A 27021-nucleotide genomic window follows, 5' to 3' on the forward strand; every position below is an offset into this window, starting at 1 on the left:
TTATATTTTGTGTGTCTTGTTTTCCTTGGGCTATTTTTTTTATTTTTTTGTCTTATGTTGTTTTTGTTGTTTTTTTGGTTCAGCATAACTTGAAACGTTTGAAAGCTTTTCAACCTAAATGTGGGGGGAAAACAGGTAAGGCATTATTTTTGCACAAAACTAGCATTCCTAATAGTGCAAATGAATCTGGTACCTCTTAAAACGGTGAGAGGTCATACGCTCACTAGAATTTAGGTTTTCTTTCTATGGCTTGACAAATCCATATCCTCTAACTCTCACCAGCGCTGTCACTGTGGTCCTAAGGTTAGAGTCCACCTTCTGTGCTCAGCAAAAGGTTTCTGCTCCTATGCAAAAAAATCTGACTTTTAAATTAGGCTATGAGTGAAAGTACAACTTGGATTTGTAAGAAACTTTTATCTGCAGCAACAGCTTATCTGGACAACAGTCTTTCAAAACGAGCCCCGTAGCTCAAAAATAGTCAATCTAAACCTGGGTCATCCTTTCCCCTCCCCTGAATTAGCTACTACAATGTATTCAAAAAGTTTAAGACTTGGTCTGAAAATGTCATACATACAATGGGGATGCATCCGATCTACTATTTGATCATCTGACAAAACTTGCATAGCAAGATGGAATTCAATAAGCCTTGTTTGTTGTTGACAATCCTCTGGAAGACTTGAAAGTTAACCGCAGGACTCAAACCATTATTCATCGAGTATCAGAATGTCCCTGCCACATGGAAGCAGACATATAAATGAACCAGGAATCTGAATACTGATACCAGCAAACTAAGGGGCAATTTAGGGGAAGCTGGGCTTGTTCCAAGCGCCCATAATTCTAAGTCTCATTGCTATTTAAACTTTCCTTCTCTTAAGTTTGATGCACAACAACATTGAATTCCAAAGAAAATGAACAGGACCTTAACACTATTGTCTTAACACATATGCACTGCCGCCAGTGCAGAAACAGAACAGTGTACTCAAAGTAATGCTAAATTTATTATTGCTGATAACTTACGAGTTATTGCCATTTGCAATTAGAAAGTCCCAGTTACCAATCAGAGCCTAGAACTGACTCCAGAAAACCTACTACGCTTAAAACTCTTTCCTGTAGAAATTGGTCAATGGTAAGAGGTTATCGCAACTTATTGCCTTTCTATTTTTTTCTAAAATATAGCCTATTTCACGTGTGTGTGTTTTTTGTTTGGGGTTTGGGTTTTTTTTCTTTTCCTTTTTTCCTTGTTCTTAAGGAATCTGTCCCGGTGGGGGACCCTGGGAAGTGTGAGTCAGCCGAGTCTGGAAGTTCATCGCTTGAACGTGAATGACTGCTGTATTGTTGGAGGCCAGCTGACCAGGGACTGCCAATGGCTAGGGACCCCGCCCCCGCTGGCCCACAGGCAGCAGTTAGGGAAGAGGGTGTCAAGAGGACTGGTCAATGGGGCCTCAGCTGCCCTCTCTCACAGACTTCCCAGTGACCTCGCTCTGCACCGGTCCTCTCCCATCCCCCTCCCAGGGTTGCAGGCTGAGGAGCCACATTCCCTTACATTCCAGCTGCCCCCAATTCAGGTCCTCCAGGGGTGACAGGCAACACTTCTCTCCTCCCACTGGGACATTTACACACAAGTCCCCTGGAGTTCCTCAAGCCCGGAGCTGCTGCCTACAGACTGCAATGCAACAAGAACAGCCTGGGGCCCACGGTGAACATGGTTTCCAACCCACCACCGTCCTGGAAAGTCAGTCAGGGGCTAGTAAACGGTACGTGAGGGTGTCTAGAACCATATCTGGTTCCGTGTATTCGGGGAACCAAGAGTTTGTGCTTTGGGAAGTATACAGAGCAATAAAAACTCGCGAGGTTTCCGTAAGCCTCTCCCTCTTCAAAAACGCACCTCACTCATTCTTAGTGTTTAATTCCGCTTCTGTAGTGCGGTTACAACCTACTCTTGTGTTTCCTCAACAAGTTGCAAATAACACACACTTCCCACGATGTATAAATGACTGAGAAAAATCCCTCCTAAGGGCGAGTAAGTGTGTGTGTGGCTCAGGAGCTGGGGGGGCGGGCGCCGGGCGCATCAGGAGGCCAGGATGCTCCTGCGGATGAAGTCTGTCCTCCGGCCCATGGCGCTGCCCGCGGGGATGCACTTCTTCTCCGAGGCCTCGCTCTCCGAGTCGCTCATCTCCACGTCGGGGGCGTAGCCGTCACTCTCGGTGTCCGACTTCAGTTTGCTCTTCGCCCTCTCCTTGGCGGGCCCGCGGCCCAAGCCCAGGTAGGGGTAGTCCGCGTGCGGGTGGCAGGCGCCCCCGGGCGCGGGGGCCTCCGGCGGCGGCCGCTCCCCCTTCTTTGGAATCCGGAAGCCCCCCCAGTTCTTCCCTGGGCTGGCGGGCGTGGTAGGCACTTTGACTGCGGTCTGGCTGTAGCTCCCCCGCATCAGGGAGCCATTGCACCTGGGCAACCCCTCTCTCCTCGCGCCCGGCGCCGACTGCCCCCCGGCAGGGGAGGCGGCGGCCCTCGCGGGGTCCAGATGCCGCTGGGACACGTCCGTGGACCTGAGAGGCTTGTGACTCTGTTTGAAAGGCCTGTCCTTCCCGTCCCCCTTCCCGGGGTCACAGTGGAAGCGGTGGTCCCTCCTGCTCCCGGGATCCGGCACCATCGCGCCATTTCTCTGCTGCGCGGACAGGAGGCGGGCGTCGGCCAAGGTCTTGTCCAAGCTCCGCAAGCTCTCGGGGAGCCCCGCCGCCTCCCGGTGCAGGGCCTGGGCCCCGCGCCCCGGGCTGCCCTGCAGCAGGGCTCGCGGATGTGGCTTCTTCAGGGAGCGACCCAGGGAGGTGCCCATCTGCTTCCGGAAGAAGGCCGAGTGCCACTTCAGGTCCTCGATCCTGGGGGCGTCGGGGCCCACCGAGGGGCTGTTGAACAGAAGCACGCTTTCCAGGGAGGCGGCGGAGCAGGACGAAGGCACACCTGCGGCGGACAAGCAGAGAAAGGGGGTTACCCTGGGAAGGGAACGCCCGCAGACAACACAGGGGCCCAGGCTGTAAGGCGCCGGCGCGAGGACAGGTGCACCTGCCTGGGAATCAGCACCCGAGTGCACACAACCAGCAGGCTGCCTTTTCTAGCAGCCGAAGTCACAGCAGTTGTCATGAAACAACCTCTTTTCAAGGAATACATTGGTCTTCAACACAAGAGCTGGCCTGATTTTCCCGGGGAAAGGGCCCAAGGGGAGGTGGCGGTGGCCCGGCGCTGCCTCCCAGCAAGGCTGGGGCCAGGCTGCGGCCCTTCCGGCTCCTCCCCAGGCGGGTGTGCGCTCTCACAGCGCTGTGATGAGGAGGAATGTGTGGAACTATGAAATGGGGAAGGGAAGGTGTTTAAAAGCATCCCAGACATACAGTGAATGTTTTTTAAATGTTTACGATTAGATGTAAAACCCATTGGTGCAATTAAACTGAAATGTAACCCAACATGAGATAAGTTAAATTGGTCTTTTTGAAACATTTTTTCATGCAAATCACAGTGAGAACTAAATTTCACATTACTCAGTAAAAGCCCACTTTTCCTGAAGTCTTGCTGTCCATCATCATCTGATAGGCACTCTGACCTTTTCTGTTTCCCTTGTTTTTAAAGCTAGTGATGAACTGCTCAGCTCATCTCACCACCCACTGAGTCCTACCCCTCGGTCTGAGAAGCTGGGTGAGTTCATCAGAAGGGCCACGTTCCCGCCTGGGCCTCAGAGCGGGTTCGGGGTTCTGTCTCCTGTGGGGTGAGAACCAGCAGGAAAGTGGGTTCCACCGGAGTCCCAGGCCGGAGCGCCCATAGGAACCTACTGCCGAGCAGACACGGACCAAGCGTGAAACGGAACAGAGCCAGCGACTCTAAACACAGAACTGCCACCACCCGGGGAGGGTGCGTATAACCTGCAGGCTTGGAAGTGCCTGCTTTCCCACGAATCAAAGGTCAGGGCCGCCCGCACGCCACACTGGTGGTTCTTTCTCACCTCCTGTGGGAAAATAGAGCAAAGGGGGGCGGGCGTTTTCTGACTCGGATTCTCTCTACTTGACCTGAAATCGTGTCTCTCTAGGGTCTCCGACGCATGACCTCTACAGGCAGCCTCTCCACTGGGGACACTCATCCAGCAGAACAGCCCTACCCGTCCTCAGAGTCACTCACAGCAGAGCCTGAACCATGGCCCCTGAATGACACGGGAAAGTCACGGCGTCTGCGCTGCGTCACTTGGAATTACATGTTGCGCAGGGCAGGAGAGGGGCTGGCAGAGGCAGCGCCCAACTGAGAGTCTAACACTGGAAAAGGAGGGACCAAGGCCCTGGGTGTGCCCTGCACCGGCGGTGGCTCCCGCAGGGACCACATGCTGCGCTCAGCCCTTCCCACTGGTGTGGTGGGGAGGGCCGACTGGGTTCCCTTTCCTGCAGGAGCAGCAGGACTTGAGTGGAGGGATGCATTACAGCTGTTAACAAACATCCTCACCTGGCTCAGGGTCTCAACCACTTTGCCAAGGAAAAGCCTCAGCCGGGAAATGCAGAGCTGCCGGCAACACCCGTGAAAAATGACTCAGAGAAATCAGATGCACATGCTCCTTACAGCTCATCTTCAGAGGTAAAGTGTTTAAAACTTTAGCAAAAGTCACAGGAAGCCCCCAGCGCCCCCAGGCACAGCCTGCACTCCGCACTGCCCAGCTCCAACGCGGCTACAGACGGGGACCTGCTGCTTCCTCAGAGGAAACATCGTGCGAATAGTCAATGAAGAGACAGAAGTTCATTTTAAAGAATCTGAATTGAACTGCTGTTACTTATGACACCCTACTTCGTAAGTTTTATTTTGAAAGTTTGATGATATTAGCTTGCTACATTCCTCGAGAAAAAAAAAAATCTAAGGTATTATTAATAAATTAATGCCATTAAAATTATGTATTACTTCAAAAATGTCACTTAATACTCCATAGGCTTTTTTCTCTTTGTTCCATGGACCAATTTACAGTAAGTCCTCACTTCACGCCAACAGGTTCAGTGACGTCCCGTGAAAGGGCACACGGGAAACCAACTTACCAGAGGCCAAATGACATAAACAAGGGTGGAGTTCCCATGGCATCTCCTCAAAGTTCTAATGAAACGACATTGAGCAAAATTACGCGATGTGAGGACCTCTGTACCTCTGGTCACATTTATCTGGTTGTTTTGGGGCAGTGGTCGGCAAACTGCAGCTCGCAAGCCACATGCGGCTCTTTGGCCCCGTGAGTGTGGCTCTTCCGCAAAATACCACGTACAGGGAACGTTGTGGAGTGAAAGAAGATGTAGTGTCGAGGATTGAGAAAGGTATGTTGAGAGGATTGGACATATAGAGAGGATGAACGAAAGGAGAGAGACGAAACAAGTATACAAGACGAGTGTTGGAAAAGGGGTCAACCTCAGCGAACGTACCTCAATCAGATTGAGGACGTTTTTAGCAAAGGCCAGCTTAGGAGTACCCTAATTAAGTTAATAACAATGTACCTACCTATACCTATACAGTTTAAGTTTAAAAAATTTGGCTCTCAAAAGAAATTTCAATTGTTGTACTGTTGATATTTGGCTCTGCTGACTGATGAGTTTGCCGACCACTGGTTTGGGGTAAATCAGAATTCGAATTTCAACACTATGGGGTGTAACAACACTATAGGGTGTAAATGTTTCCACGTGTCAGAATAATCTACAGCGAGCCAGCCATGACTCAGCACAATGCAAGTATTTCAAATGTTGCTGCTATAACTTTAAAGGGCAGACAGGCACAGAGATGAGACGAGACAAGCTCACCTAAGAGCTACCTGTGCCCCGAGTCCGTGATTCTGCCTGACCCACGCTCAGCACATCACCTTTTCTGAAAGCCTTCTACCCTGCTTCCCGGCACTGATGCGCACAGACCGAAAGCGCCGAAAGGCAGCTTTGGTTCTGGACAACCTCTTCCACGGACCAACAGAGTCCCAGGGAGGTTACACACGGGCCCAACTGTGTATGTGACTTCCAAGTAATTGCGGTGGTTTTTCCTTTTTCCCCTTTGGTTAGCCCAGAGCAATGTAAAATCGATGGCACAAAATACATAAATACTTGGTGCTGAATCTCCAAAAGATGCAAATTCCATCTACACCAAAAAAAAGTCCACTGGGATGTTCTCTAAATGTAGACATATGCCTCGAGCACGGTCTTAGGATCCACTGAGCATGTGCTACAGGCAGGTGCCAGGCTGGGTAACCCCCCCATCTTTTTAGGTCTCCCCATGATGCCTTACATTGATCAAGTGCTTTGCAATATAGAAGTTACACTTTCATTTGAGCCTTACAACAGTTCCCGGGCAGTAGCTGGAGATACCGTCCTCAAGTTACATATGAGGAAATGGGGCGGGGAAAACTGGAGACGTGCTTGTTTGGCCCGGACGTAGAGGATAAAGGATGCGACCCATATTTGAGGCCAAATCCTTAGCCCTTTCCCCTGTACCCATGCCTCAGATGCTTAAAGGTTTTCTTTACGTATGCAAGTCTGTGCTTCTGAGGTTATCCTGTCGGATACAAGGAAATGAAAGGAACTACTCTTGCTTTCCTCAGCAGAGCGTTAGGCGTGCAGCCCCACCTGCCGCTGGAGCTGCGAGGCTGATGCATACCTGAAACTCTTTCTTGCTCCAAGAGCTTAGTGTAAAGATTGAATATCTGTTCCTGGACTTTGCACACAGATCGCTTAATCTTTTCCCTGCGGGTCACCATGTAAGTGAGGTTCCGAACCTAGAATGTAGAGAATAAAGATTCTAAGTAAGCAATGCATTGTAACAGTACTTAGGTGGGTGTTTTGTTGTTGTTTTTTACCTGAGAGGAAATTGCCCTACTAGGGCCTTGAGTGACATCTGAAATCAAAATGTACTTTAAATATGTTATCCACTCTCTTATCTCGTTGGGGCTGCTAACAAGGATTCCACACATACCCCTCCACGCAGGATGAGATGGTGGGAGGAGCACCTACAGGATCCCACAAAAGTCCCACAGCCTCCACCACACCCAGCCTTAGACTCATCCCAGCAGAGAGAGGGCCGCTGGGGCCCAGTTGGGACCAGCTATGTCTCTCCCAAGGACCCGCCCCAGCACCTGCAGGTGAAAAGCTTTAGCGAGGTCAGAGCCCCTGCGCTGCACTTCACCCAGCACCTTCCGAAGGGGAAGTGAGGTCAACACGGGGTCAAGGGCAATCAGAAGAGAAACCCACCCCCTGCACAAGGCTCACCAGAAGACCCAGTGGTCTCCAAGAACCCACGTGAATGTCTCGGTCAGCTGAGCACTGCACCACCTGCAGCTCACAGGCAGCTGATGCTCACAGAACATGCCGTCCATGCTGTCTGAGTCACATGTGAGACATGGACGCTGCCCTCTTCCTGACTCATTTGTACGGAACTGAAAAGACCCAAGTGCTCACAGTTCCACTCTGTACCTGACGTTTGACCTCCAGGGATCACGTGCACACGCTTGAAACTAACCAATATAGACTCAGTCCTAAGCCACCTGGGATCAGTCAACACAGAAACAAAACTTAAAGGGTTCGTCAATCAACCCCCTTAAATCCTTCAGTCCTAAAACCTATTGGTAAACCTGACCAGACTCCGTGGGCCTGAACGCACAGATCTCAAAACACAGCAGAGCAGAAACACGGTCCGGCCTCCTGCAGGAGGACACGGACAAGATGTCCCCAATCCTCCGGGCAGCGGTGAACAGTGGCTCCTGTTCCCCATCGGCTCCCAACTCTCCTAAAAAACCCTTTCCTTATGCTTGGCAATCCCTTCCCCCGCTGCCTGCCTTGAAACATAAGAGGTCAAAGGTCCTTTGCCATTGGCAGTGAGGATGAGGACCAGCCATACACACAGGACTGCACCAGCTTCTGCAGACACCGCCCCCCGTCTTCAGTCTGTCCTGAGCCCCAAGGATTCCCGTTGAGTTCAAGGTGAGAGGACATGAGACTCTCTCCTTGCAGAAGCTCGCTGGCTCCTGCATTTACATCCATGTGCAACGTATTTAGCATCTTCCTAACACTTCTTCACTGAAAAAGAATATAAATCTAACATTAAAGACCTGAGAAGAAAGCCTCGCTCCCTGTCCCTGAGTAAATATTTTGGTTCTTCATCTCACAGGATAAGACCCCCCAGGCCAGGAAGTAGGTGTCCTTTATTAAAAGCCTGACCAACTGGGGACAGAGGTGGCTAACAGGCTATTCTCGTTCATGAGCATTCTTCCACCCAGGGAGGACTAGAGTGGGAGCTCAAAGGGAAAGAGGCAAGACCTAGATAGAGGTCACAGATTCAAAACCTTTGGAAAACAAACAGGAGAATCTGGCCTCCGGAAATGGGAATTAATTCTGGCTCTAGTCTAGGGATAGGTCGTTCTTCTGTTCCAGCTGGATGTACAGCAGACACACATCTCTCCCTTGAAATTATCCACAGAAACAGAGGCCCCGGAGCCAGAGGCCAGGACGGTGTGTATTATTCAAATTTAATTTCAGGGGCTTCAGCCACTCCCCAGGGAAGGCCTCAACCTGGCTGCTAATTGGGAAATCCCCACTTCTCTCCCCCACGACCTCTGATGAGAAACATCCAACTAGAACCCCAAAAGGCAAAGGCCCGGGTTCACTGTGAGTTGGAACGAATCGGCCCCTGAAGAGCCCAGGCCTGGCTGTTTAGAAGAGTGAGCACCCTAAACGGTACCCCCTGGTGCACACACACACTCCTCACAGGATAAGGGCATGAGCAGCCCCCGTGTGTAGAGCTGAAAGGAGGCTCTGCCCTGAAAACAGTCCCTGCCTGGCCCTTCCTACACACTCCCCACAAACAGGCCAGCAAGGAGGTACCCCAAAACACCAGCTGACGGTGCACCCTCACACCACGTGACACCTGAGTCAGGCTTTCATCAAATGCAGCATTTGCCGGCCATGGCAGGGTAGCTCAGGTGGTTAGAGCATCACCCCGATTCGCCAAGGTTGCAGGTTCAATCCCGTCATGGCACATATAAGAATCAACCAATGAATGCGTGAAGTGGGACAAATCGATTATTTTTCTCTCTCTCTAAAATCAATCTAAATATGTATATGTTTCCCTACACAGAATGCTGCTCCCCCAACCCCAGAATTCCTGGAGTCAGAAGTGGGGTCCAAAAATTGGCATTTCAGGTTTCCAGGTAATGCTGCCGGCTGGGGACCTCTCCGAGAACTGCTGTCCTCAGGAATCCAAGAGTGCTTTCAGGGTTTTCTTGAATCCCAAGCACTGCTGGCCACACTAAAGCTCAAGGTGCCTCTGTCCAGGGACAATGGTAGCTCGTTTCACAGGTGGCCGTGCCACTGGGCACTGAGTGGACAAGCCGCAGGACCGGCCCCTCTGGATGCCTCGCCTGACGTAGAGGCAGCGTGTCCATCCCAGCAGGCACTCAGCTGCCTCCCCCAGCAAACCACATTGAGGGGGAAGAGTCCCACGGGAGGTGAGGCCTGGGGGACTTGCCGTCACCAGCCAGCACTCATCAGCAATCATGTCTTCTTAAAGGTGTGGGTTCCCAGCCCCTCCTGGAAGCCATCCCTGTCCTTCCTGGTCCAGAACTGGTACCAGGTGTGCAATGCCTCAGGGTGTGTCTTTGCAGGAAATAGCAGTTGCCATTATCATTTGTCAGCTGTTTGCATTTCTAATGAAGGCTGCTCATGGGTCAGTTTGGGACTGACCACGGACCCTGATTGTCCCGGGCGGTCCCTGATTCTGTGTGCCTGCTAGGATGCCCTACTGTGTGAAGTAGGCAGAACAAAGAGAGCATACGTTTATGACTTGTTCTGATGAGCCTTTGGCCTGATACACTTCTTGTTTATAATCACAAAGACCCGCGGGACTCTGGGGCACGGCAAAGGTTTAATCTTCTAAAGCCCCACCATCACAGGCCTCATGGCACATTTTGGAAAACGTATTTTTCATTATAATAAGCCCGTTTTAAACTGACACTAAATACCCTAAAATCTGTTAAGCTCTTTATTAAAGTAAATGTAAGTAATGCCACACACACACACAGAAATCCTGATTTATTCCCTGTTTCTCATACATAATTGGTATCATTCTACTTAAAAAGCAACAGTGATGACTCCAAAAAGATGTTTAGAATTTAATTATAAGTCCATGTTAATCTGAGTAACTTAAGCACAGAAAAGAGTTAGTACACCACAAACATTTTCTACACTTTTATTTTGTGGTGATTGTGAGACAAACACAGTCCAAACATCACACTTCTCGTCCTCCCTCCTGAGGACTCCCTGACTCCGGGCTCGTGCGCCCAGGACAGCGGTCGTCACGTGCTGGCCCCTCGCCGGAGTTCCAGCTTACCCCTCTGAATCCCTTTCTCCTCTTAACAAAAACGCCACACATCCGTGTGGTCGGAGGCGAGGTCTTCTGCACTCACCACCAGGGGGCGTGTGGGAGCATGAAAGCCTCAGCCCTCCTCCCCCTGCTGGCCTGGCCTGACCCCGATCCTACCCTGCTCCCGGAAGGGGTGTCACAGCTGGCCCTGGGTCCTGTGCAGACAAGGTCTCCAGTGAACACGTAAAAACACTCGCACGCCGATGCCACCTCTCCCAGAGCCGTACAGGTCCCTCTGAGAGATCTGCATCTTCTGGTTCAACACTTCCATTCGCCCTATGCTTAGACTCTCATTTCCAATCATCCGAGGCAGCCTCTCCCAGGCAGGTGAGTGCCTTCCCGCTGAGCTCAGGGAGGTGCGTTAACTGTTTCAGGCCAGGAGCCGAGTCCAGCTGTGCGCTAATGACTTTAATCAGTCGGGAGCTGCCGCAGAAGGTGCTCTAAGACCCATCTCCAATTAGCAAGCCTCAGTCAGAAACTACCTACCGGGAGCAGGAGGCTCTGGGGGGAGAGCCTCTCCTAATTACACCTGTGCAGGAAGGGAAGTCCGCCTGGGACTCCCCAGGTCACGGGTGGAGGCACAAAGCAGCAACAGCTGAAGGAAGCGGCAGTGGCCCCAGGCAGCCCACAGCCGCCTCACACAGCAATGCGCAGTGATACTGTGCGTGCTGAGCAGGACGGGACCCCCACAACCACACATGACACACCACAGACACACGTGACACAGACACACATGCACACGTGATAGACACACAGCCTCAGGGATGACGTAGCACCTCACTGCCAGGAGGACCTGTGGCAGACGCGCGTGTGTCAGCGCTCGCACACGCGCCAGCACCCACAACCTGCCCTGCCCCTCAGCACGGGACGCCCATGAGCCAGCCGGGAATAGGGGGCAGAGGCAGCGCCCCACTCTCCTCAGAGCCACCCTGACCAGCACCCGGTGTGTCCCAGGCTGATCGAGAGATCTTAGCCCCCTGCCCGCCCCACCATTAGGCAAGTCCGTTCTAACTTGTTTTCTAACCGTTTGCAAATAATTCTGGGCCAATCTCTTGGTCGTTTTCCTGGGGCTCAGATCTTTCTAGCTCTAGAATGGAGGGAAAACACACCCCATTTGATCTTGCAGAAGAACAATAAGGATTAATGGGGAAATATTTAAAAGTAAATCACAGAGAAGCCCCTGTGCGAGCTTCCCGGCCCAGGGACACTAAACGGACACACCCTCATGCTGCAGTGTGTACGGGGTCTGAGCGAGTGACCGGCCGCCTCGCTGGCTCTGCGCAAGCGTGGCCTCTGAGCAGTCCTCTTCTAAGTCACTACAAGGTGTCAGTGTCAATCATTACCCTCTCCAGGTCCTGCCGCAGGTGCGTGAACAGCTGCAGCCTCCTAAACAAGACATCCTGCTCCCGCTTCGCTAGATTGTCCTCTTCGTCTCTCTTTGGGGTGATGAGGGGCTTGTTGAAGTTGACCTTCCTCTTCAGCTTCCAGTACTGGTACAGGAAGTCCACCACCTCCTCCGGCAGCCGCAGGGCCCTGGCGACGTCCAGCAGGTTGACGAAGGTGTAGAAGGCGTCTTCCAGCTGCTGCAGCTTCTGCTTCCGGACACTCACCCGGTGGGCCTCCTCCTGCTTCTGCTCCAGGCTGGCGAAGGGCTCCAGCGGGCTCCGGGGGGCGCACTCGGGCCCCCCGTTCTCCTGAGCGGCCCCCGCCGCGAGGCTCCCCTCGGCTTTCCTGTGGGAGCTGTGCTTCGGGCAGTAGGACTTGAACTTGACCTCATCGTTCTCCGCCAAGATGGTCTTCATCTCCAGGCCCCGGTCGAAAGCGCAGGTCACGTGGAAGGCCGTGCGGCAGTTCTTCACGGAGCACTGGTGAGGACAAGAAGGAAGACGTCAGCAGGACAGTGCTGAAGCCCCTCGGTGCCGGGCACCCCAACACACAGCAGAGCTGCGCCCGGCGAGGCCATGACAAAGCCCCCCGAGTCAGCCCTGGCACACTAACCCAGTGGCATTGTAAATAAGGCTTGAGAGTTCAGGAAACTTCAGATGGAAGGTTTCGTGAACCAACCCTAACTGTCAGACAGGCCCCTGTGGCCCATGGTCTGGGACAGACGGCCTGCACGAGGCCGTGTGGCCGGAGCGGGGCTGGCACTGACGCTGCACGCAAAAGAGCATGTGCGCAACTAGCAGAGTGCACGCGGAAGCACTGATGTGCTTTTTCTTTGGATCTGAGCTCTTTACTGTTTACATAAAAGGCCGGGATGTCAGGAACCTCCTTGGGAGGAGGGACAGCTAGTCGGAGGTTTTCCGGGAACCTGAATGCTCGCTCTCACCCCGGCCAGCAGAGCCGAGCACCAGCGGGGCATTCCTTCCAAGCCTGCCACTCAGGATGAGGCAGGTGAATGCAAACTCCTGAAGAGAAAAAAGCAGGAGACAGGAGAGCCCAGCCCAGGGAGGTCAGCACGAGTCTCCACACCCACAAGGGACCCTCGCCTGATGCTTCCAGGGCAGTGGAAGTGGCACTAGGCCACATGCGCCCTGCCTGGCAGAGCTGGCTGCTCCCAGCGGCCCCTGACCCCCCAGGTCAGGAGGTCACCTGGGAGTCTCCCGCTTGCCCCAGCATCGGGGCTACAATCTGCAGCTCAGAGGGCTGGCGGCCAGGCAGGAGGACAGCAAATAAGGTCTCCCATCTGACCTCACTGGGTGAACCCCTGGGAGAGGCTGCTAGTGGTGACTGAAGCCAGTCCCTTAAAAGCAACTGTGTCGTGTGAAGCCAAGTGACCTGGGCTCGCCAGGGCTGAGGGAGTGCCCCGGGCCAGCTGAAAAGCTTAATGACACTCACTCAGCAGCCGAAATCCATGACCACAGAGGGCAGAGGATGGAGCTGGGGCTTTGCTCCCATCACTGCAGTATGTAACAGGTCGTGACTCACTGCCACTCAGGACTTCTCCCGTTATTATACAGTCCCTTACCCACAAGTACGGAAAATCCAGCTCCCTTCACCATTCCCTCCTCACCAACACTTGCACCAAAGAAGAGAAATCTGTAATTTTACCTATAAATAACCTCAATTCCCAGGAACGTGTGAAATCTGCAGGACACACACACACACACACACACACAAACACACACACCTGGCCGCCACCATCAGAGCATGGAGGAGGGCTCCTCCCTTTAGCGCGCAGCCCAGGGGGTGGGAATGGGCTCGGATGCCGGAGACACGGTCTGGGTTTGGCTCGCACTACACTTAACCCAGGCGCTCGGCCGCCAGGAGGAAGGCGCTGCAGCGGAATATTTACACAGGACTTTGTAAAGGCGCCAAACAGCCTTCCTTTGGGTTTTCCGATTCAGGTTGACTCAGCAAACAGATGTTACAGAACCATAAACCACAGCCTCCACAGCTGCAGACATTCCAGGGAGGAATTCTTTAATAACATCAGCCCATTCTGTGCAGATATGAAAAATCACCAGCCTTCCTTGGCCTCTTCTCTTTCAAATGAATGTTCTGGGAAAAGAGGTCAACGGCCACAAAAATCATCTGATTGTCTTTCTTCAAAAGAGAAAAAGAGACCCTGTTCGCCCACCTCCTGTGAGGACCAGGACGGGTGCTGGGGAAGGCAGATACTCAGCCTCTCGGAGACACACGGCAGGTAACTGGCAAGGAAAGGATTTCCACCTTCCTGGCTCTGCAACGCTTGTTCCTGCAAGTGTTCACACACGCACACGCACGCCTCTGATGCGTTCTTTTTAAATTCAAGGCTCTTGCCATGTGTTCGTTTTAAGCAGATTCTATTCGAATACAAAACTCTGCACTGCTTTCAAGGTCCGCAACCCGATCCCACGAGCTGTCTCAGGCCTCACCCTCTGAACATTTCTGTCCCACTCTGGATTCTCGAACACCAGTATATAATGAGAAATTTTTAAAACCACCAGTCCGTGGGTACCTTAATGAAAGAAATATTTATTGGCCATGTACAAATCGGTTTTGCCAAATGAGGTCATTTTCTTAAAACCCATGACTGGCAGCTGGACCGAGCTCCTGGAGCATGCGCCTGCTCAGAGGGTGACGGGGACCGAGAGGGAGGCCGAGGAGGAGCCGTGGCCCTGAGCTGGCACCCGGCCTTCTGGGCCACCGTCAGCGACACGCGGCGTTTGCAGACATGGGGACAGCACTGCAGGCCTCGAGTCGCGACTATCTGGAGATGCCAATAACGTGAGGCCCAGAAGTTAACTTCAAGTAGTTTCAGACAACATGAAAAAGAGCAGCATGCCTGTATATTCTCTCCTTAACTCTATCTACCTGAAGATTTTCTACACTTGTCTGTGGGCGGACAGAGAAGAAGCAGGCAAGGCTTACATAACAGCGACAGTGCGCGCACGGTGCACGGAGAGCCAGCCAGCCAGGCTGTGTTCGGGGCAGCACCTTGTGGTGCCCCTCATCAGCTATGCCAGGCTGCTGCCACGTCCCACCTGAGACAGGACACCCTGAGCACCTGGGCAATCAGTGTCAGGGCAGCCGGAGGTGGGTCACCTGTCAGCCCGCAAACAGGTAAGAGGGTGGCCCACCCTCCAGCGTCAAGGCTGGCTCTTCCCCGGAGGCGTCTGCCAGGCCGGGAGCAGGGAGGACAAACTGACCGTCCTCGCAGCTCAGGCAGAGCCCGAGTGGCCCTGTGAAGGCCAAACTGGCATTCTGCTTACACAGAACACAATCTGCCCACAACACAGGATCAGACCACGCTGGAGCCAGTCCTAGTCTCCCCATAAGAGTGAGACCCCCATCCTGCTTCCTGAATTCACCTTCAATCTCCAGAGTTCACAGACCCCCCCGCCCCCCCCCCCCCCACACACACACACCCAATCCTGCTGCCTGCGACACAGGGAAGAAAATGAAGCCGCTGGGACTAGGCCATACCTGTATGGAGGCCCCAAACTTCTCGTTGCAGAGGCTGCACACCAGCGCCCACCGACTGCTGGGGATGTGAGACACCTTCGTGATGGGCTCCATCTTCTCGGGGCTGCCAATGCTCACCTAGGGCCCAAGAAACAGCGAGAGTGCGCCCGAGGCCGTGAGACCGACCCAGGCTGAACACGGGTGGCAGAAACTGGAAGATGTGCTACCTCCCGTGCCCTCCCACCAGACAGGGGCAAGGGGCACTCGGCCTCCTAGGAGGGGCACACCCCTAACTTTAACGCATCAGCACAGCTCAGGGGACAGTTCGGGGACAGGAGAGCCCGGAGCCCAGGGTCCATTCCCTCCACCCTGAGCGTCTGGGAGTCATGTGACGCAGACTTGCCGGGTCCCAGAACACTCAGATAACCGAGTGTGCACTGCTCACCTGAGCCTGAGGCGCCACCACAGCTCTGGCCCACCTGCAGCGGTCAGGGCTGAAGGTGGAGCGCGTCTACACAGACTGACTTAGGGTCTGTCTCGCTAAAGAAAACCATCCTCTTCAAACCGGAAAGGTTACTACACAGTGGAAAACTACCAAGACACACAGCTCTCCTTGGCACGGGGCCTGGGTCACCGAACCGGGTCCCTGTTAATAGCAAACCACGAGGCCCCGACCGGGACCCGAGGCATGAAGCCGCAACCCCAACCGTCCCCAGATAATTTTCCTCAGGAGGGAAATGCACCAAGAATCATACACCAAAAACGCTGAAATTTGAATCGAAAATGATATTCTCCACAGTGAACCATGCAAATTAAATTAGTCAAGGTCTGGGACTGGAAATAAATTACACCAGACCTGAAATTAAAAAGGTTGAGGCTAAGGGAGAATTCCAATAAAAATCACAGAAATGTGACCTAGAGCAGTGGCTCCTAAACATGGTGGCGTCCCGTGGACCGTCGCCAGGCGCAGTCCTGGGGGAAGGGCTCGGCGCCCAGGCCACAGCCGAGAAGCTACAGGTCTGCTCCTGGGGCCCGTGTCCCAGTGGGAGGTTAGCTGTGACGGACAGCTGAATGGAAGCCTGAACACCATCCTACGCACTGCCGCCTGGTGAATATTTCCACAAGTTTGCACCCCGCAGCTAGAGGGAGGTGCGCGGGGTTCAGGTGAAGGGGGGGAAACGGGCAGCACTTAAAAGGTGTCCTTTTCCTCATCAGCTACAACATGGCCCATTTGTGACCGGCTCCCTCCTCCGCCCCAGCTAAAAGCCAGAACCTCCTGTAAGACCACACGTACCTCGGGGATCCACAGAGCACAGCTGACGTGGACCCACTTGGTCCCACTGCGGGTGGGCTTCATGGCTCCGCCTTTCTTGGGGCACAGCAAGCACTTGGGCTGCACCCCCAGGGCACACGTCCGGCACAGCCAGCTGCCCTCGGGGACCTTGAGGATTCCATAGCAGGCCTGTAAGGCACAGCACCCCGAGGAAAAGAGGAAAGAGAGAAAGTAAAGGATTCATTTTTCCCGTTATATCTGTTACTTTGAAAACACCCAGAAGGATTTTAACAGGACAAGCGGCAAAACAGAAGCACTCCGGTGCCCACCTCACAGGGACCCTCTCCCTTGAGGTAAAAGGCAGCCGGGAGGTGCGTGACGTCTGTGGGTACAATGCGACTTGCTCACCACCAGGTGATTGTGAACACGCCCCGAGGACAGAAAGGTTTGCAAAGCGTCTGCTCTGCTGTGTGGCTAGGGACACCACGGGCCACCCAGCTCTCCACACTGAGCCGCGGGTCCTCAAGGCAGGGCTCGGGGTTAAAGAGGGAGGGGAAGCTGTCCCCTGCTTCCTGGTGTGGGTGGGACTCAAAGGGATAAAACAACACAGGGCAACCGAGAGCCTCCCGCAGCTCTGAAACGCGATGGCAGCCACACACCAGCTGAGGAGCAGCCTCGCTCCCCAGGCTCAGACGCTGCCAACCGGACCCCAACACTCTCCCAAGCGAACCCCCAGGCCCAGAAAGGGGCGACTTTCTAGTCCGAGAGGATTTGGTCCTTTTAATTGATACTTAGAGCAAAACCTGTCCTGCACAAGAAGGCCAAACTGCAGAAATCAAGCTTTTACAAGCAAAGTCGCTATGATGGCTCAAAGCACGAAAAGGCAACGTGTTAAGTCAGTGAGGAAACAAAACCATGATGGTAGCAGGTTCAGAGCCTCCGAAACACCAACTGCGAGCCGCTGTCCTCAGATGAACTGCAAGTCAGGAAGTCGGGAGACAGGCACGGGCTCCAGCCCTCCAGACAGGAAAGCAGCCCAGTGCCGTCTGAGAGCACAGGACGCAGAAAGGAAACCGCAGGGATGAGAGCGGGCGGAGTGAGCAGCCAGGCAGAGCTCAGGGCGCGATGTCAGCGCCGTGAATGAGCCACTGTCAACACAGACGGACGGGAAACAACTTTAAATAGAGCTAAATGACTCTAGTACGGTTTCAAACACCCCAAGGTTTCAAACTGTCAGGCACCCTAGAGAAAGTCACAATTGAAAAGATCATTTCTTTTTTTTTTACTAGAAAAGCAAGTCTAAACAAAATTAAAAGATTAAATAAAATATGCCTTTAAGTCAAGCCCTGAAGAACATCTCAAAAGGAAAATGAACCACAAGGAAATGCTAAGGAAAGACACAACGTGGTTATGGCAGGAGGAAAAAGACCAAGCAGAAGGGTCGCTGGGGGCCTGGACACCCCAACTTCCAGCTCCAATGGCCACTGACCCACAGGGGCCCTGAGCAGCCCCCTGACATCAGTTACTTATCTATGAAACAGGGGGTTTGAGAGCTTCCACGCAGAACCCTTTTTTTCAAACAAACTGTTTCTCAGGGGCAAAATAAGTAAAATAGGAGGAAAAAAAACTCTGAAAAGTCATCCAAGTTAACATCACCAGCAACAAAAAACAACTGTGGTAGTCACGGTGTCACAATCTGTCACAGCGAAACCCTGCAGGGATTCTCCATCATCCCAAGGAAGCGTCCTCGACAACGGGAAACCCAGGCTGCGAGGCGGGCTCCAGTGACTGCAGCGAGAGGCTGTGTGTCGCTCTCTCAGGACGAGCAGGGTGGGACCAAGGCAGCCAGGTCTCCAGGCAGAGCGGAGGCCAAGAGGCAGGCACATCCTACAGAAAAGGATAATCCAACAAAGTTCCAGAGCAAACCTGACTCTTCTCCCACGAAGGTCCCCGAGCAACCTCCACAAACGTCTAAGTGAGTTGATGTCGGCATAAACAGGTGAATTCACAGAAAGGACCTCAGGGTAGTCCTTTAAATCCTAATAGTGACTGTGAACGTGAGTCCCCACAGAAATCCAAGTCACTTCATTATTGCGTTAAAAATAAACGAGAGGTGAGAAAGACGGAGATTGTCCCAGTGTCACCCTTACTGACGCCTGCGGATTGCTTTTCACAGAAGACGGCGAGCCACCACCAAGTCCTATTGGGATCAATCAGGGAGGACAGGAAATCCGTTTCCAGAAAAGGGAACTCCTTCCTCTTCTTAACAGCTCAGTGTACACACTAACACATTTGCAAGTGTCATGGGTTAAACTGTATCCCAAAAGGAGATGTCACAGTCCTGACCCAATACCTCGGAATACAGCCTTATTTGGAAACAGGGTCCCTGCAGATGGGGTCAGTTAGGATGAGGTCACCCTGGGGGAGGTGTGGGCCTCGAATTCCATGGGACAGGGAACCCTATAAGAAGATGTCAGGTGTGAAGACACCCACAGGAGGGCACCATATGGCGAAGGCAGAGACAGAGCTGTGCAACTGCACGTCCAGGAGCACCAACGACGGCCAGCAAAGCACACGACACTGGGAGAGGGGGAGAGGCGGGGAAGGATCCTCGGGTGATGGGCCCTGCCCGCACCCGGCCCTGCCCTCACCCGGCCCTGCCCGCACCTTGCTTTCACACTTTTAGTCTCCAGAACAGCCAGACAGGCTTCTGTTTTTAAGCCATGCAGTTTGTGGCACTTCGTCATGGCAGTCGGAGGGAACCGATCCAGCTAACTAACCACCTTTTTAAGGTTTCTCAGTGTTCGTAATACCTGACTCAGGTGCTGGCGCCGGGCAGAGGGCGCATATACTCTTTTTAAGTAAACCTGACTTCCATGGGCAGGACGAAGAACATGTAAAGGAGAGAGAGTCTCACAAAGGAGTCTATGCTTCTGGTTGTAAAAGTATCGAGAGATACTTCAAACACTGAGAACCGCTTAGGGACAGTGAGATGTCAGGACCCATTTCTTAACTCCCTCGGGGCAGCAGGAGAACGGCCCCGTCCAGAGGGAGACCCGGTCCCTCTGGGTGCCCTGGTGGCAGACGGGCTCAGGCCCGGTGCTTCTGCCTGGGCCTCGCTGCCCACATACCTGGTGCACGCAGATGTTGCATTTGTCACAGAACACCATCTCGTTGCCGTCCTCACCGTCAGGCGACTGACAGACGTCACACACGACGTCCTCGTCGTACTCGATGCCCAGGCCCTCTTCCGTCTCGATGGCGTGGTTCATGTTGTCGGAGCAGCGCTGCTCAAATTCCTCCAGGACCCTCTCCATGGTGCCCTCGTCCAGCTCCGGCATGCCTGGGGGCGCAGAGCCCAGCTCAGTAACCCCCGGCCACAGGCATCGCCAGGCATCCGTTTACATGTGTGAGTAATTTGCAGTGAATAAGTGATATTATAAGTAAAGCCATCCTGAGTGTCCCACACATTTTCCATTGCATGCCCTCAGACCCTTCCACGGGAGACGCTGTGTTTTAAGTACAAAACACAAGATAAACCCCAAAAGGGACCGAGGATGTTAACTGCACTGTCGTTCAACTGCCATTTCATTACAGTGTTACACATAAACGGTCATGGGAGTGACCTGACCCCGTGCTGTGGCCTGGGTGCTTGTTTGAGAACTTTCTTTCCTTACTACTTGTGACGGTGCCCTGACAAGATCCCCTGACAAGATCCCCCGTGAGCACTGGATGCTTTTACCCGGTTCATCGCTCTTCACCCTCTGAACTGACTACATCGAGAGGCACAGTTCATCAGACACATGAGAGGCCAAAACACAAGGACTGTCGGAAGCCTAGGAGACAGCTCATTGTGAATCAAATAAACTGCATTCTGAGGCACGAAGGATCAAAAATACATCTCCAGTGGTTCTCGTGGTTATAGCCAGCGGTGGGATGAGACTTCTATTTTCTTCCATGTGTGGATATAGTCCAAACTCCCTACAATGAAGACACTCATGCAGACAGAAAAAAATAGGCTGCAAATACTATCCACACAGAACACCGAAGTGGCAAGAAACAACAGAAATGTCACTAGACTTCTGTGCACTATCGCAAGTTTAAAACCATCAAATTAACACTCCTTGGGTTTTTAAAAAAATCTGAGAACCGCCACAATAGAGCTGACAGTGTGATAAGCCCTAAACACTTATTCAAAAAAGCAGCACCAGCCATCGCAAACCCTGGTTAACTCTGAGACAGCCTCTGCGTGGCCAGGTGCTCCGAGTCTGTAGTTCTAAAAACACCACTGGTCTTGAAAACACAATCCTGTGCCCTGTAATTAATTCTTACCATTAAAAAGACCAATAAAAGCATGTGTCCAGTTTATGTTACACAGCTGCCTACGTACCGGGCACTTCCTTCCGACTGAGGAGTCAGCCCAGGACTCATCACTAAACCACTTCAAAGGCACCAGTGGCTCTGGCTGTACCCTGTGCCTAACACAGGCCACTGGTCAGTCAAGCGCACCTGGTCTCTACAAAACTGCTATAGAGCAGGCCGTAGGTGGATGAAGCTGAGGCAGCATTCACCTCCAAGAGAGCTCTGAGAAGACTTCACAGTCTTGCTCATCAGGTCACCTCGAGAGACCCTCAGCAATCAGAAGTGCGGAGGGAAACCCGCACGCCACCCGGTCTCCACCCTGGAGATGCAGTGAGTGTGGCGCAGATGCTCCGCCCGCCTCACGCAGAAAACGAGCAAACTCAGGGAAAAGAGACGGCTGAGCAGGGCTGGGCACCAGGGAGGGGCAGGGCTCCTGGGAGGGCGGGGCTCCGGAGAGGACAGATCGCTGGGGACAGAGGAGGCGGGAACTCCAGCTTAGGAGCAGGACCTGGTGAGGAGGCATCGCTGTGGGGTCTGGAAGGGAGCCGGGCTGGGGTGGACTCAGTGGCGGGGGCAGCGATCTGAACTGCACCACCGGGAAAGGAGTGCCGGCCCCCTGTGGTCCAGGGACAGTCACTTAGTTTCTCTGGCTTCCGGGCTCGTGAGGTACATACGGGCAGGGCAGGGCGGGAACCCTGCCTCCACGGCCAGTGGGAAGGCCGCTCACTGGCCCGGTCCCTGAGTCCATCTCAACGGACAGCGCTGGTTACAAACAGTAGCACGGGCCTCACCCATCTCCTTGAACTCCTCGTTGGTCAGCTCCAGCCATGCCGCGTCCATGTCATTGAGGTCATACCGACACACGCCATCGGCCAGCGCACGGATGTCCACGTAGCCCAGCTCCGGGGGCTCGGAGCCTGAAGAGACGATGTATTTCTTGGGCCTGATGAACATGAGTGACTTCTCTTCCGACACGACCCTAGTTAACAGCAAACACGAGGCAGCCGGGTCATCCTTTCTGCCACAGACCAGCCAGGCTGTGCAAGGCCCCAGGGGAGTCTCCACCGCCACCCAAAACCCAGGTCATCGCCAGACTAACAGGCTTAAAGTCCTGCCGTCACTGCTAATAACACTAAGGAGTCCTTAACACACCCAATGGGAAACACATCCCAGTGCACACCCTGCAGAAGTCTTCAAAACCAGCTCCTTCCACTCGGCTTCCCCGACACCCGTCCCCACCCCACCCACAGCGGCAGGTGCTGTGGCCGCTTAGGTGTCCGGCGTTGCCCATTCGAGCCCTTTCCTCCAACCAGAACCACCCAGCCTGCTGGATGCCAAGCACTGGGTTCTCAAGAACATCGAGGAGCAAGAGCAGCCACAGCTGATGCTGGGGAACCACGGGGAGAAATGCCCTCTGTCTGACCTTAAAAATAAACCAGACCTCAGCCATTACTCAGTGGCCCAAGAACCAGAGTGAGCCCAGCTGGGGCCTCTCCCAACATCCCAGGGCCAGGATAAAGACCCACGCTCCCTCTCCTCCTTACCCTACCTTCTGCCCCCACCTAACACCTGAAGCAGCCTCATCCACCACGCCCCCCTCGAAGGCTGTGATGGCACGTGAGACTATGAGACCACCCCGACTGGGAGTCCACACAGCCCTCCACATCTGTTTAGCAGCTTGCGTGAACATCAAGTTGTCCAAAACTTTGAAGGTGTCAAAGTTTCGTCATCGTTATCATTACAAAAGTGATTTTATCTACAGGACACTGAGATGGGCTAACTGGACAGTTATTTCTCCTCCTCAACCAAGAGCAGGCTTTGGTTCAGCTGAAAATGTCCATAGGCTGTGTTGTGGGCTCCCAAATGTAGTGAACAAATTGGTGAAAAACTCCCAGCTTGGGATTGCGGGGCAGGTGTGCACTCTAAGGCAAACACATTGCTCATCCCGAGAGCCCAGTGACGGGCCCGCCCACAGGCCAGGAGTCCGGCCTATGGAGGCCGCCCCATCCATCATCTAATCCCTTTCCTCCAACCAGAACCACCCAGCATCTAAACCTGCAGATCTAGGGGGACATTTGTCGCAGAGATCCCGAAGAGCAATGATCAAACTCGATCATCTCCAGTGCCTGGAGAGACACAGAGTGGGCGAGGGTTAGGGTTAGGGTTAGGCGAGCTCCGTCCACCCTCGGGGATGGTGAGGATGCAACAGCAGAGAAGCCTGGCGCCAGCTGAGCACAGGGCACTCCCTCCTCTCTCCCCGCCGGCAGCCCAGGGTCGGGGGAGCTGGATGGGAGGACAAGAGCAAACCCGCTGCAGCTTCTAGCTAAGCTGAGTCACTGAGGACCCGACCCTCAGGGGGGAAAGTGGTTTGTAAGTCAGACAAAGCCCCACAAGAAGAACTGGGCAAAGTCAATCCATAGGAGAGCTCACCTAATCCATTCATCTCCCCAAACTCCCCTCCACATACCTAAGCTGGCTACCCCACCTGTCCTCCTCCAAAGGGGGAGTGGCCACCAGGGGACCAGGAAGCCACCTTTCCCCGGGCCCAGCAGAGCTGCTTTGCAGCGTGAATGTGACCAAGGGTGGGGATGCAAGTGCAGGAAGAGGGACAGCAGGGGGTGCAAACATCCAAATCCCCCAGCCAGTCCTCCAAGTCACTGTCCTGTGGACCTGACGTGTTCCTGCGCCCACGGGGACCTCAGTGCTGAGGACACACTGCTCTTCTCGGCACCTGGCTGAGGGGCAGACAGGCCCCACGGGGGAGGCAGAGCTGTTCTCTTCGAGGCATATCTACCTGGCCACAGGCTGAGGGATGGTCCCAGGGCTGACTGGCACCTGCACCCCCTTCTCCCACTCCTGTCTCCAGGGATCTGCCAACACGTAGTACTCATCGGGGTTCAGCTGGTAGGAGTCATGTAGCTTCATGGCAGTGATCAGGTCTGTCCTAAACACCTGGAGAGGGAGAGACAGGGTCACGGACATTTGATCTTTGCTTTCTTATTCCGAGCACTGGCAGCTGCAGGGTAACCATGGCGCTGCCGTGTAACAAGGTCACTGGATCAACAGAGAACCAGTCTGGCCTGTGACAGGAAGCCCTGAGCCTGCCACACCCTGGCTTCAGGCTCGGTGGCTCCACGTCCACACAGCAGCTGCAACAGCATCAGCAAAGCAGCTTCCCCGAACTCTCAGTTCACGGAGCGCTGCTGAAACCGTGGGCGGGACCCCTGCAGGGAGGCGTGCTCTTGACGGTATTTAAGAAACAAAGCTCCACGGGCCGTGTAGCAACTTCAAACCCAAACCCGGAACCCGGAACCACCAGGGCCTCCCCTTCTGCACTCCACCTTGCCAGCCCCACCTCAGGCCCCAGGGTATAGAGCGAGGTGTCTGGGAGGTCAGGTCCCAGCTGGCTCTTGCCAGGCAAAGAGTAGGCTGGGACAGAAGCAGTGACAGGCCTGGGAGTCTGCTCCGAGAACGGGCCTTACAGCACGTGCCCACTTGCACACCTTTCCCGGCACAACTGCTCCAAGGGAGGCGCTGCGTGTGCAGAATGGGGAGGAGGCAGGAGAGAGAGAGAGGGAAAGAAGACAAGCAAGGTACTGCCCTCTCCTCTCCCTGCCAGAAACAGACCCACAAGTCTCAGAAGGACTCTCAGCCAAGACAGCTCCTCCAGCTTGTGTCAGGGCCCTCAGGGGACACACAAAGGCGTCCTGCAGGCCTGCTGCCCTGGCGGGGCAGGAGCCGGCACCGTCTCCTCGCCCACGCCCGTCTCTGGGCGACAGCGCTGACCCTGGCACCAGAGCCGCACTTGGCAGGGAGCGAGCCTGCATCTGAAGGGCATGCTCTCTGTTTACACAAGTCACAATGCTGAGCTCGCTCCCCCTGAGAAGGACAGGGGGTTCTTTCTTGTGCTGCGGAGCACAGCTCACATTCTATCCCGGCTAATAGGGCCATGTTTGTTTTTCCTGGTGGCTTTTCAAGCTGGTGATGACTTTAATACACTTCTCTAGAGCAGTGTCTGAGCTTTGCCCAGCACGCCACTCCCCACTCCCAGCGCCCAGGAACAGAGAGAACCTCGCAGTCCCCACAAAAGCACAGGAAGATCGGCACTGATCCGAAAGCAAGTACCCGGCCAGGCTGGGGCCGCCCCTCCCCAAAGAAAAAGTCCTATAAAACAAAAGTCTAGGTCCACAACTTCAGGAAGAAAATCAGACTAAAAACACATCCCAACTGTCTTGCAAGTGAAAAAAAATCAGGCGTTTTCCAAAGAAGGAGAATCAAACTGCAGTAACGATAAATGGCAGCCACAACTCCCTTACTCAGACTCCAGCAGGGATGCTCAAGAACCAAAACAGGTGCCCCCAAATGGACACCCGGGTCCCTGGCAGAATTCAACGCTAGTGCTTCAGTATAAAAGTGTTTGAAGTCAGAGAAATCTTAGAAAAAATCTGGAAAAAAAACATGGCTTAGGGACAAGGCGGAGTCCAGGTGTCCCGGGGAGGCGGGGCGGGGCGGGGGCGGGGCGGGGGGGGGGGAGGCACTGATGTCCCCTGGCCCCCGCATTCCTGCCCTGAAGTCACAGGAGTACTTAAGAAAGACAGCGGGCGTTAATGGCAGCACGGGGAATTAAAGAAAAAAGGAGGAGCAGGCCTGGCCGCTCCAGGGCCACCAAAAGGGAAGCGGGCAGTGCGGGCTCCGTGGGACAGAGCCTGGAATGAGCCCGGGCGGTAAAACCACCACCTTCCCCAACGTTTAAGTGTCTCCTGGGGAGGTTTCTACGATTCTAAAGGATGCGTGCTCCTTACTTCCTCTTAGAGAAGGAGTCTCTGCTACACTCCAACACAGCACCCCGCACGCCCCATGCAGCAGAGACACAGGCGTGCTGCAGGTGAGGCTGCAGGTGAGGCCGTGGGCGAGGCCGTCTGTGAGGTCACCCCGCCAAGAGGCAGCACAACACCAAGGGGCAGAACCAAAGACTGCCTTTCCTACAACCTGCTCACTTGAACTACAGTGCCTTTTCTCCACCATGTCAGTGCTCGGAGCCCAGCAGAGGTGTTCAGAGGAAACACCTCAGGGCTGGCAGGGGCCCCCAGTCAACAAAAGCCAGCAGAGAGACGCACCAAAAAACAATCTTAAATAGAATGACAGATGACAGCTAGAGAGAGAACAAAATGGGGAGCAGGGGAGACATTAAGATGAGAAACAAAATGGAAAAGAAGGGAAAAGCCTTAAGCGTAATCCCCAAAACAAAATTCCCAGAATTATATTGTTGTTGCCAAGTAAGCCACAAATTTATGGCTAAAACTAACTTGAGGCTGGCAGTGACTGGCAGCAGCCGAACTCGCTCATGTCCTGGCCAGAGGAAAAGTTGTTGGGAGCCAGCAAACAGGGAACAGAAAAGGAAAAGAAGAATATAATTAATAAAAATAATAGCTAACAGTTACTGAGCACTTTTTTATGTGCTTTGTATGTGTTGACCTCTGTGTATTAACCCCTTAATCCTCGTAATAGTCCTGAGGTAACCACCTACGCTATCTCCATCTTACAGGGTTGGAAACTGAGGCACAGAAAGGTTACATAACTTGCCCAAGTTTCACAGACAGACATCAGTATCAGCCTCGGGCCTGTATGTCGTCACGTGTTCTCATGCACACGTGTCTGACATACGTCACGCCAGCATTGGGGAAATACCTCGGAAGGCTTCCGATCTTCATGTCTGGAGCAGGAACCTCTCCTGTGCTGGGACCGGGAATTCTGAGACCAAGTGGTGGACAGGCCTAAAGACACAAATAGCCACAGAGGAACAATTAAAAGTGCAGAAATCACTGAGTGCTGTTTTCTTTAGCCAAACTCAGCAAGGCTCACTTCCACACCCCGCATGAGACAGCCATGAGGCTGGGCCAGAGCACTGGACACTCAGAGCCCCTCCTAACGCTCACCCGGGCGGGCCTCCTGGGACCCCCAGCACCGCACACAGGAGGACACAGGCTCTGGGCCAGAAGCCTGCACGTCTGAAGTTAAGACGGTCAAAGTCTCCCGATGCTAAATACATACTGGAAAACATCTCACTGAGTTTTTAGGAAACTTTCTTAATGCGAAGATTAAGATCT

At 53.7% G+C, this 27021-nt stretch overlaps 1 protein-coding gene across 2 annotated transcripts in view; it reads right to left on the reverse strand.

The window, feature by feature from the left end:
* Positions 1–76: 76 nt before the first annotated feature.
* JADE1 (jade family PHD finger 1) overlaps positions 77–27021 on the reverse strand; it is a 53103-nt gene continuing 26158 nt past the window's right edge. Inside the window, exons 2-10 of one of the 2 annotated variants that reach the window (XM_081091521.1) lie at positions 26603–26688; positions 23709–23866; positions 21706–21893; positions 19684–19895; positions 16574–16741; positions 15301–15417; positions 11736–12257; positions 6637–6754; positions 77–2955 (exon numbers count right to left, since the gene is read on the reverse strand). In XM_081091521.1, coding sequence (XP_080947647.1) covers positions 2069–2955; positions 6637–6754; positions 11736–12257; positions 15301–15417; positions 16574–16741; positions 19684–19895; positions 21706–21893; positions 23709–23866; positions 26603–26688 — 2456 coding nt within the window. In that variant the 3' untranslated portion in view covers positions 77–2068. Of the gene's footprint in view, positions 2956–6636; positions 6755–10004; positions 12258–15300; positions 15418–16573; positions 16742–19683; positions 19896–21705; positions 21894–23708; positions 23867–26602; positions 26689–27021 lie in introns of those variants that run through there. The other variant, XM_081091522.1, reaches the window with a different exon arrangement.

Source organism: Myotis nattereri (assembly GCF_964212035.1).
Source record: "Myotis nattereri genome assembly, chromosome: 5".
NCBI lineage: Eukaryota > Metazoa > Chordata > Mammalia > Chiroptera > Vespertilionidae > Myotis > Myotis nattereri.